Genomic DNA, 13106 nt, shown 5'->3' with positions numbered 1-13106 from the left:
TATTAACAGTTTAGTAGTTAATATTTATTTTTATTCCAACTTTAAAATTAAGTATTGGGAATAACTACATATTTGAACATGCTAATAGTTAATTAATTGCTAGTAGTAATAAATTGTTAATTATACTAGTTTTTATATCCAAGTTACTAATGACTATATAAATTGAGGTAAAGTTAAATTTAATTTTAAAAAAACAACTTCTAACTGCTAACTTTTCAAAGTTTCAAAATTTTACCGAAGTTCCAAACAAAATTCAAAAGATCAAACCCTGATCGGGTATTTTTCCGTATTTATTAAAAATTTATTTTACTAAACGGTCGGTTTTTCATCAGCCTCAATATGTATATAGTAATTTTCATGATTTACCTAAGTACCTATTTTCATTTGATCGGCTTGGCATTTACGCTCTTGATTACACTTACAGCAATTACAACCGTAAAAACACGACTTTCTGCTGGCAGTCTGGCGCTCAGAATTTGACTCCTAGGTGCCGACATGAAAGAACTTCGTTTATGTGTTTTATGGTTCAGACTCTGCACTCTCCGCATCGTTCACTGTTGCGTCTGCCGTTTCTACTGTTTATATCCTCACAATGTTTATTTCATCTTCGTTAGAATATTATATTGACACAATTTTTCTTATGTTTACCTCTGATGATGTCGTATTTGGCTGCAATTGACACATTAGCTACCAACACGATACTGATCTTAACTCCAAATTCGATGGCCGTGTAAGGCCTAAGTAAGGGCTGTTTTATCTACATCCGTTCACTACTTTAGTCAATTCTGTCATAGATAATTACAGCTTTTATTTTATCCGATTTATCGATTACATTTTATACCGTATGTTTTATTGAAGATAATAATTAATTATTAAAATAAAACAAATTTACAATTTAATAAATCAAACATTGAACAAAAATAATATTAAGAGGTATATTAAACTATGTTAATATTTCAATTAATTATTTAATTAAATAATTATACCAATTTTTAATAAACAGCAGATATTAAAAAATAATAATCTTTAAGTTAAATATACAGGCATACGCGTGCGCACGGGAGAGGCAAGGGAGGCGGCTGCCTACCCTGCGAGATTTTCCGTTTCGCTGCTATCTTATATTATACCTACAAGGCTACAAACCGAGGAGGTTGGAGTCTGGACCTCCTTAGCTAAGGTATTGCCTCCCCTGCCAAGAAGACCTGCGCATGCTTATGTATATAGGTATTAACAACAAACATAATACATATAAATATTTCACACTTAAAATTACCGACTATTGAGAAAACAATCTCGTAGGTACCTAATTTTAAAATTATATACCAAGAAAGTTACTTTGATGAGGTAAATTTTTAAAATAATCAATTTTAATTACAGACAGAAAATAATTAAATATAATTATAATTATAACGTGATCATCACTATGTATAATTATATTATAATATGATTGTTTTTAGTTTCGTAAAAAAAATCAAATAGCAAAAGTATCTGAGTATCGGACCTCAAGTATTATGGAAAATGGATTATCAGACATCTCAACATATAAAATCCAGTTGTAGGTACTTCAAAGACCTAGGCATTGAACATGGTTATTATACCGGGTACCTATATAAACTCTACGGTAAATAGGTATTAGTGTAAGTGTCTTACATAATGATATTATCATTATTATTATTATGTACCTAAGCTATACAACTACTAAAGTAGTTCAAATTCAATATTATTTGGTATAAGTGTATAAAAAAAACAACTATTGAGTACTAACTATAGTTATAGTAGTTAGAGCGTTAGGCTTATTATAACAACGGAGTACGGACTTCCCGAATAGTGACTGACGATTGTTGTAAGTTTGTGGTTATTATACCATAGGCCATAGATTAGTATACTATATAGGTACTATACATATATAGGTGAATAGGTGATATATAGTGATTAAATTACTGAACAACACTAATTACCTATTGCAAAATCTATTAACGTTTTTGAAAAAAGAATATATATATTTTTTATCGTTATGATTTCTTAAGTTTTTACTTTTTTTTTAATGATAAAATATATTATTAATTGTATACACAGAAGAAAAATACATTTTGAAACATAAAAATCGAAATTTAGACGAATAGTTTTTGAGTTATAAATATTTTAAGTTTTGGTAAACGGAGTAATAGGCCCAATGCATTTTGCAAGGTATTTTCGTACACACCTCTCCATTCCTCTCACATAAACTCTAAATACTTATAAGTTATAACTCATAATAATTAATCCTTATAATAATTTCAATTATTAAGCATCAAAGCACTTCAAAAAATATTCTGCTCCAGAATATGAAATTAAAAATGTATGTTGTCATATTTTCAAAAACATAAGTAGATTTTGAAATAATGAATGTTGTTCGATAGAATGAAATAAACGATTGCTCATTCGCTCTGTATAATTGTAATATAAATAATATAATAATATAAAAGCTTATACTAAGTACTATAACTCGTACAGTACTACAGCGGTATCTTTGCACTTTGATGCAGAACACAGCTGTAGAATGAATCAAATTTTTAACAAAAAAAATTATACCCAAGGCCGTGATAGGTACTGAATATTGACAGGTAGGTATTAGACGATGTTTATTGTCTAATGGGCGAGTGCCGCCGAGTGGAGTGTTAAGTTTTGACAAATGACAATGAAGATTGAAGATGAAAAGTATGAAAATATCGTTATCACTTATCAGTAACAGTTGGATTTTATCAACACTGACGGGCATCGGTTTCACTTTCACGTACAATATGAACGTACTGTCGGTATTTTGTCGATTGTATTCCACGCAATCGCGGTAAAAAGAGCAGTTTAATTGCTGGTCTTGGAACGATAACAATAATTATTAAATATTAATTAATAGTGAATTGTGTTGTTTCACCGACGTCTCACCTTGATTGGGCCAACCGGGTTAATAAGATAACTTATCTGTGTTGTTCCCGTACGAATCCCATACCGAAAGTCAGGTGGGAAGTAGAAGACTATTATTATATACGGTAAAAGCCGGTCACGTTTACAAAAATATCGCTGGAAACATCGAAAACGGAAAAACGTTACCACATTCAGTCAGTCAGCGGTGGTCCGGTACACACGGTCGATTTCTGTCGGGATTACTTTTGGGAAGCACGACTGACAACGCTGAACGTCTCTGTCTCTTACGTGACCCAGACGATCGAAAACGTTTTCTTAAATCATAAATAATATCTACGTACTTTATTATTTCCTATTGCCGGTGTATCTGTGTGTGTGTTAAGTTCCGTATCCAGTCTAACGTGCTTAATAATCGAAACCAAAGTGAGTATCAGATGAAATTAATTATTTAATATTTTAGATAGTAATTAATTCAATATAATTTATACGAACCGTTCGTTTCTTTCGCTGTTTAAGACTAATCTATGTTATATTATAATATTTTAATGTTAAATATTATATTAATATTATGTATGGTACATCGTGGTGTTGTATTGGTGTCATTCTATGACATTGCGGTAACCTTCAAAACCGCTAATGATTTTTCGTCCATTTAAAATTGTAATATTTCCACAGATGCTAAATAGGTACTTATCTAATCGTCACTAGCCACAGAATCGCCGTGCACATTGTACACTCATTCGAGTGTCGATTTACGCCGAAATTAACGCGTTTTACACATCGTTTTTCGGTTTTTTTTTTACCATTTTTTTAGTAACTATTTTTCTTTTCCCACTACGGACTTACTCGTGTTTAAATGCACCGTGTGTCGACAGTCGTCTTACGTTTCGTGACGGACAGCTGTGCAAAAACATCTCGAGCAGCAGTGGCTACAGCATCGGCCTACAGATTTGGTTGCTACACAGAACGCAAGCAATCCAACTACGTTGCACCACTCGAGGTGTATAATCCTAATTAAATACTTAGATTTGATACACGTCCAATTCCTTTATCCATTTTATTATCTCTGGTATAATTATACAAATAACTCAAGTTAAATTTCCTCAGTTGACATTCTATTATAAAAATATGACTTATGGTTTGTCTTTCATTGCCGCTATCAAATACTGGACTATCTTGGAGTCGTCACTTGTATATCATGTGGGCATAGTAACCATAGCCTGTTTGAAGGCGATATAGTATTGACCATTCATGTTTAGGCAGTTCAATTCCATAACTCAGACAATGGGTTTTTGCTTAGTATAGTAGATATTATAATCTATTTGTTGCTCAAATTTTCATCCTATAAATAAATTTGTTAAATACAGTTAATTAATTTTGTTCATATTATGTTTTGTTTTCAAAAATATTTTGTTAAATAGAAGTTTTTATAACAATAATATATCTGTCTCACAGTGTAATTGTTTAATTTTATAAATAGTACCTAATCATAATAATTATTATAAATATAATATATTATTTATAATTTACCCATTAAATAAAGAACTTCAATTAAAAATCAATATTAAAAACTAATTAATATGTTAATGGATGCTGCCTCCTTATTACCCCATGAAAATAAATTTTTAATGGAGACCTATTAGTTTTCTAATATCTACCTAGTATGCATTACTTAATATTTTCCTTATCTTTTATTTATTTGTTGATCTCATAACAATTATGACATAATACATTTCTATCAATAAACATATTGGTTTTATAATTTATTTTATTTTTTGTGAAAATACAAAATACTATATATCTAGATAAACATTATCTATTTTAGTTTTTAGAATTATATTAGGCTTTGAACTCAAATAATGTAATATTTTAATCTCATTAATTATATTATGTTTTGACCTTGAATTCTAAGGTTGTACCTACCTATTGACTGACAACAATTAAATTTGATCCTAGAAATATAAAATGTACCCAGCTTATCTCTTTAATAATATATTAAGAAAACTTGAATTTAAATTAATACATTTTATTGTTATCCTCATATTATAATTTACTTTCATTATAAAATTTTTGAAATTGCTTGACACAATATACATGTTCAAATTAATGGGTCCTTAAAACCCATAAATTATAATCTTCTACTTGATGTAATTATTAATAAATTATAAGAAATAAGAATAGGTTTTGTAAAATATTTTATTAAAATCCATAGGCGCAACTAGGGTTAATTTTTTGGAGGGGCTAGAACAAATGTAATGCGTGTATATTTTGTTTATGAAATGTGCAATATTGATAATATCGGAAATAATAATAATATTTGAGGGAGCTAGTCAAATATTTGGGGGGGAGGGGCTAAGACCCCCTAAGCCCCACCTAATTGCGCCTATGTTAAAATCAACAAAATATGAAAATGTTGTCAATATAAAGTACTATACTACTATGTTTAATTGTAGAAGAATTTGTACAATATGTTCTTGCCAAATACACACATAATTATGGAAATAAGAAATAAGAAAGCGTGACTGATATTTACAGGCCGTATGTTTGTTACGATGACATGATATTTACATCACAAATAGGCTATGGCATTTAATAAATATTTGTAAATTTTTTCGTTATTTAATGTAAATCTTGAATATATTGTAGCAGTGTGACTATAATTTAAAAAAAAATTACTTATTATATTAAAATATTAAAAAAACAAAGCCCAGAGTATTAATTGTATAAATATAGATAAGTTCTTCTATAATTTAAAAAAAAAATACATATTTGAATAACTTATATTTTTTTGACACGGAAAGGGGAAAATTTTTAAATATTTTGGACTGCTCTTATACAAACGTCAGTGTTATTAAGTGTTATATATATTTTTCTTATAATTTTATAAATAATGTATGTTTTCTATTTCATATTTAAAACATGTTTAATGTTTGATAAAATTGATATTAATGTTAATAATTGATATTAATGAGACATTGAGACACAGGGAAACCCTGTTACTGACAAATGGATGAGTGGTAGGAGAATAACTTACTGAAACTTATTAAAATTTAATTATTAAAAATATTACAATCAGTGCAACTTGTAACAAATAAAATGTAGAATAATTACTTATAGAATATAAAAAATAATCACTTTATAATTTTGTAATAATTTCAATGAACATTAACTATTTTATTTAGTCCATAATTTTCAAAATTATACTTACATATATTTAGTAATTTGTATATTTTAAGTTATGTAATAACCTAATAATTAATCTCAATGACTTATTTCTAAGTGCAGATATAGGTTATTTTAAATAGACAAAAAAAAAATTATTTAATTTCATTATATAATTTAATAACATTTTATTTTGATATTCTTAGCTTATTATATTAAAAATGTATTCTGATTGCTATTTAGATATTTAATTACAGAACACAAACTGTCTGAACTTGTATAAAGTATGCCAATATCCTAAAGGAATACCACGTGTGTTGTTTTCAGTTTTGGCATAGCTACAATAGCTACAATATATATATATTTTTTTTTACTTCTTTGCTAACTAAAATACCATTTGCAAACAATCTGTCCTTGTGCTTGACATTTCTGCAATTAGACTTGATTGTTGTACTATGTTCATTAAATTTTATCTTATTATGGGTCGTAATGCTATTCCAATTAAAAACCATAGATTAAAATTATGTTATTTTTTGACAAACAAAAGCTGTTTGCATACTTGTCCTAATAAGCTAACTTGGCCTGTTTTCAGTGATCAACCATACAGAGTCTGTTTAAATTATTCAGTTAGTTTAATTAATAATTTACTTTTATAACTGTTTTATTATAGATGCCTAACTCACAATTAGTACATGATAATACTACTACTCACTTGGATTATATGAGCTCTTTGGATATTGATGTCGAAGCTCAATTTGTCCGTTTGTCTGGTATCATTTGTACTATTGGTAAGTTTTAAGATTTAAAAAATATTAAAATATTGAAAGATATTAAATAGCTTCTATATCTTTTAGGACCTGCTTCGGTTGCTGTTGAAACACTTGAGGAGATGATTGACTCTGGCATGAATGTTGGTCGCTTGAACTTCTCTCATGGTTCTCATGAATACCATGCAAACACAATTAAAAACTTAAGACAAGCAGCTGAAAATTATGGCAAGAAAATTGGTGTTTACAGCCCATTAGCTATTGCTCTAGATACCAAGGGACCTGAAATAAGAACTGGCTTGTTAGAAGGCGTATGTTAACTTAATTATTAGATACTTTTTAGTACCTTTTTATTTTTATTTGGTCAAATTTTAGGGTGGATCAGCTGAAGTTGAACTGAAAAAAGGTGAACAAATCAGTTTATCAACAGATAAGGCATTTGAAAATAGCGGTAATGCCACTAAAGTGTATGTTGACTATCCCAACATAACCAAAGTGGTAAAACCAGGCAACCGAGTATATGTTGATGATGGTCTTATTTCTTTGATTGTTAAAGAAATTGGTAAAAATATTAAATAATACATTTCAATTATAACTCAAATTTAACCATAATAATTTAATTTTTTAGGCAGCAATTCTATTGTGTGCACTATTGAAAATGGTGGTTCATTAGGAAGTCGTAAAGGTGTTAACTTACCTGGTGTTCCGGTCGATCTCCCAGCTGTATCCGAAAAGGATAAGAGTGATTTAAAATTTGGTGTTGATCAAGGTGTTGATATGATTTTTGCATCGTTCATCAGAGAAGCTGCTGCTATTAAAGAAATTAGAGAGATATTAGGTAAATACTAATAGTGATGAATAGTTCTAGCAATTAAATCATTAAAAAATAATTTAATTTAAATTTTTAAGGTGAAAAAGGTAAAAACATATTGATTATTTCAAAAATTGAAAACCACCAAGGCATGAAAAACTTACAAGAAATCATTGAAGCTTCTGATGGTATCATGGTTGCCCGTGGTGATTTGGGAATTGAAATCCCCCCAGAAAAGGTCTTTTTGGCTCAAAAAGCTATGATTGCTCGTTGTAATAAGGTAATTAACAAAAAATAACCACCCTATCATAATAACTTATAAGTTATAGATAAAGTTGTCATTCATACCAGTGAATTAAAACTATCTCAATTTGTTGACTATATAACAGTGTCCCCAAAAAATGTTGGTGTCTATAGATTATAAAAAGATATGAAACAATTTCAAAGATTTTATTAAATAATTATGTTGTTTAAATTTTTGTTACGTTTTTATAATTTATTTAATAATGTGCTAATTTTTAAATATATAATATTATTACATATTATTTTTGATGCTATTATGGTAATCTTATATTCTATAGAAAGGTTAAAACAATTGAACTAACTAATGAACATAGATAATACTCTTACCATAAAATTTCTTTTTAAGTTGATTCCCTCTCATTTTTAAAGTAATAAAGTTAAACTTCAATCACTAAACACAAATTTATTGTGGTATGCATTTGTAAGATGAAAAACAACAAATACATCTTAAAAATATACAATATACTTGTTTATTTACAAAGTATACATTTTGTAAATTTATTATTCAAATATGACTATCATAAATAAATATGTAAACTATTAATTATATGATTATTGATACAAATTGAAAATTGAATACTAATCATTATATTTATTCAAGTTATTTTGAGTGATTTACTAACATTTTATTTTCATTCTTATTCTTGAATTATTTATAGGCTGGCAAACCAGCTATTTGTGCAACTCAAATGTTAGAGTCTATGATTAAGAAACCTCGTGCTACTCGAGCAGAGTCTTCTGATGTGGCAAATGCCATCCTCGATGGAGCCGATTGCGTTATGTTATCTGGAGAAACAGCCAAAGGAGAGTACCCATTAGAGTGTGTACGTACTATGGCTACCATCTGTAAAGAAGCAGAGACAGCCGTCTGGCAGAGACAATTATTTGCTGACTTATCGTCTGCTGTAAGTTAATTACTAGAAGAAGAAACAAATAATAATCACCATCTTCTAACTGTACATTTTCCAATGTTTAAGGTCAATTTGCCTTTGGATGCTTCACACACAACTGCTATTGCTGCTGTAGATGCAGCTAATAAAAGTAAAGCTGCTGCCATTGTTGTTCTTACAACTTCTGGCCATTCTGCACATCTCATTTCTAAATATCGCCCACGTAGTCCAATCATAGCTCTGACCAGAAATGCCCAAGTTGCCCGCCAGTGTCATATTTATCGTGGTATTCTACCTTTATTCTATAATGGTAAGTACATACATCTATACTCTGTCCAGGGAAAAACCATGCTACTGCTTAACAAATTCTATTATTCTGTTTTCCTGTGTGACATCCAGCCATAATAAAACAAGTCTTAATGACAGTGTGTCACGTGGAGATATGCATGATTAGCTTATTACACATACATAAATGTATGAATAGTGACTACATATTACTTTCAATAATTTTATGTGATACTTAATAATAATATTTATTAGAATCATTATCATATTATTTTGTCAACAAAATTGTATTATTTTAGAACAACCATTAAGCGACTGGTTGAAAGATGTGGACATCCGTGTAGTGCATGCCATTAAGTTTGGCAAATCCCGCGGATTCATCAAGTCAGGAGATCCAGTAGTAGTCGTCACTGGATGGAAGAAAGGTTCTGGATATACCAACACTTTACGCATTGTGTATGTACCTGAACAAGAAGATTTTTGTCTTATGTCTTAATCACTTATATATAATCAACAAATACAATGGGCACTAGGTTTTAATATTTAATGAGATTATTAGACTAAACTATAAAATCTAAACTAGATAAAACAAATGTATTCCATGATTATTTATCAGTTATAACATTATGTTAATAAGTTCCGTTGTTTATGTTGTATCCTTCACAGAGAGGATTTTAATTTTACTACATTTCCTGGTTTTATTGCAGTTAAATAACGCTTGAAAGGTATACTAAGCTTGTGTTTTTCTTTAATTATGAATGCATCAAATAATTTTGTGGATGGTTATTTTAAAATTAAAATACATAAAATGAAACTAAATATAAATTTCTATCATATAGTGTTTTTGTTTTTAAATATTAATTATAATATTGCTTACTTTTTTTTTTTTATTCAGCAGTTATTTATTGAAACTTGGTACTTCTATTTTCAATGCCTACTCATGATTTATATAAAATATGTTCAATCACTTGACATACATAAATCATATTATGATATTATTATGCTTTTTTATTACCTATTAAAATTAATTAATTATATATTTGCTTTTGGCTGATGTTCGTTTACGAAATGCTATGGTCTCCTAAATAGATAGTATACAAAAATGTACTTTTATGCGTTATTATTACCACCTAATGCTTTTGTACTTAACTTTTTTGTGCTTATAAGTTATAATGAACTGTTTTATAGGTACATAGGTCCTTTAAATCAACGTTAGATTTTATATCTGAGTACAAATGCATAATATTATATTAAACCTGTCCAAAAAATTATCAATTGATTATGATAAACTTATTATTTGCCTTAAGTAATTTTACAGGTATATGGTATGTATTGAATATCAGCTTATAAAACATGTGATCTCTTGGTTATTGAGTAAGAATACTTTTTAGTGAACCATTTTGCAGTGTGAATTAAACATTATGCTAACTTTAAACCCTACTTAATATAGTACATTTTAACATACAAACCATGTATTATTATTTAAAAACATTTTGTTTATTTTCTTTTATAATACCCTTGTAGACAATTATATTCCTTTTAGACGATAGTATTACAATAAAGCTTTTTGCATTAAATAATATTGTAGCTTATACTTGGCTATACTTTTAAATATTACCTATACTAAAGCTTTGGAATTTAAAAATAACTAATATTAATTAAGGAAGTATTGTAATATAAAGGAATCATTCATATATATGTTATAATTTAGTGACGTTAAGTACTTATTGTTTTTTTGTTTTCAGTAACGTGGAATGAGGTTCTCCAAAATTGGCTAATTTACCACAATAAAAAAAAAAAATTTAAAAACCGTTTTTTAAACAAACATCATTCCGTGTTATGTTTAGAAGATCCCAAAATTAATTCGTCTAATCATGACCAGTGCATTACATTCTAACACAAATACCTACCTTAATAAATTATTATTATACCTACTATATTTTATTGTATACGATTTTTTTTTCTTAGAACTCAATTTTAGGAATGTGAATTTATAGTTGTATTGTTTTTATAATAATTAATAACATGGATACATCAAAAAACACAATTAACCGTCTTAATTTATTTTTCTACACTAATTCCATTTATTGTATTGACTATTGTCATTTTTTAGTATAAATCACTCAGTTTCTACTCTTCATAAAAAAATCACTATAATTCTACTATAGTAGACTTTAGTCTATAACCTATTGTAGACACTAGACAGTAGATTTTAACACACTTACTGACTATAACAGCAAGCTGTAACCGTAGTTTGATCACAAAATGATAATATACTTTATAGTTAATACATCAAATGTTTTCCAAGTTACTTCACCAGGTTTAATCTATTCTGTGACTTCACAATCATTGGCCTACCATTTTAAAAATGAAAATTGCTGATAAAACCAAAGATTTAATATGGTAGGTATCTATACTATATAATATATTTTATATAGATATAGTCAAACCTAAAACAGTTTGTTGATGACAATGGTTTAATGATAATTGTAACGATTGACTATAAATTGTTTAAAATATATAATAGACAATGTACTCATAGGCGCCCGCAGAAGTTTTTTTAGGAGGAGGCAATGTTAATTGTTGTATAATAAATTAATAAATAGTAATTTATCTGTAAACATTCAATTTAAAACATATTTTTGAAAAGGCAGGGGGGCAAATGCCCCAGCTTGCCCCCCCCCTGCGGGCGCCTATGATGTACTGGTATCAGAATTTTATCAGTGGAAGATACACGTATTCATGCATAAGAATAGTCAAGGGTATTAGATTTTTTTATAAGAAAAAAAATTGATTTATTAATTTAAGTTCTCTATTTATTATCTTTTTCGTTTTTAATCAATGAATTGATCTTATTTTTAAATTATTTTTTCAATAATCAAAATGAATGTTTTAAAAACCACTCATTCATGACAAAATTATTTGTCCACTTAAGAAATATACAGTTATCAACAATATCTAGTGATATTTTCTTAAATTAAAGTAAAAAAGGGATAATAATAATAGATAAGTAATTGCTATATTTATATAATTCAATAATTCTATACAATTTCGCAAATGTGACCTGTTTGAATAATAAATACCATAAGAAATAAATGCACGGAAATTACTGAGAAATTTGTATTTAAGGAGTGCAGCTGCTGTGCAGAGTCCGGACGAAGGTAGTACACGTCATATAGAATGTAGATACCTACCTATGTGAATTATTATAGATATTTGGTAATTTTGTTGGCTTCCGTCAAAAAAGGCTTCCGTGACTTTAGTTTAAATTTATCCTGTATTTTAATATTAACATTTTTGTACAATACCATTTGGAACACATCCGCCTTCCGCGTCACAGAGTGGTACAACTACCGGAAGGGTTAGAGTTTTGATTAATGCGACCCCTATATTAATTGTTATGAACATTATCTAAAGTCAATTCTTACCAATTATAACTAATTTTGAAGATTTATGTAACATTTAGAAAAGTATTGAACGATAATTATAAATACTTAATTGTAGACTTTGATCTTTATGCATAATCGTGGTAAAAAAAAATGTAGGAATTTAGTTTAACCAATGTATAGGTACCAAAATAATAAAACAAAAGAGAGCATTAGAGGCTAAACAGTAAACATACAGTTAGTTGCAATTTCTTTCGTCGTATGAGGTCAGTGTCTCAATCTTATTGATTCCTTATGAGATATAGTAATCAATTCAGAATTCTAAGTGTGTTTTATCACCCACCTTCTATTATTTACCACTTTTTGTACGCAATAAAAAGTGAAGCAATGAATAGATTTCAAAGGTATACTGTATACATTTACTCAAGGTCGTATTTGAAAGGTGGTCCAAGGGGTCTGGACCCCCCTCCCGCTATCGATACCTCAACGGTCATTGAAAATCAACAACAATAGGTATTATATTTGTATAAATTAAAAATACTATAAAAATAGTACCTATTTATATGATAGACAAAGGCAAACACGTTTAAAATATTAAATC

General features: G+C 28.4%; 1 protein-coding gene across 4 annotated transcripts; it reads left to right on the top strand.

Moving 5' to 3' along the window:
* Positions 1-2925: 2925 nt before the first annotated feature.
* Positions 2926-11166, top strand: LOC114131414 (pyruvate kinase). 4 transcript variants are annotated; one of them, XM_027996619.2, is made up of 10 exons: positions 2926-3324; positions 6734-6851; positions 6918-7141; positions 7206-7392; positions 7459-7668; positions 7740-7921; positions 8604-8849; positions 8922-9144; positions 9419-9575; positions 10865-11166. In XM_027996619.2, the coding sequence occupies exons 2-10, from the start codon at positions 6734-6736 to the stop codon at positions 10875-10877; spliced, it is 1560 nt and encodes a 519-aa protein (XP_027852420.2). In that variant the 5' UTR covers positions 2926-3324; the 3' UTR covers positions 10878-11166. The 4 variants fall into 4 exon arrangements, with proteins under 4 accessions (XP_027852420.2, XP_027852419.2, XP_027852417.2 ...); XM_027996617.2 differs by lacking the exon at positions 2926-3324 and adding an exon at positions 3629-3901; XM_027996618.2 differs by having other exon boundaries at positions 9419-10940.
* The last annotated feature ends 1940 nt before the right edge of the window (positions 11167-13106 follow it).

Source organism: Aphis gossypii, chromosome 3 (genome assembly GCF_020184175.1).
Source record: "Aphis gossypii isolate Hap1 chromosome 3, ASM2018417v2, whole genome shotgun sequence".
Lineage (NCBI taxonomy): Eukaryota > Metazoa > Arthropoda > Insecta > Hemiptera > Aphididae > Aphis > Aphis gossypii.
The sequence above is the reverse complement of the archived record's forward strand: the minus strand, read 5'-3'. Positions and strand labels throughout refer to the sequence as shown.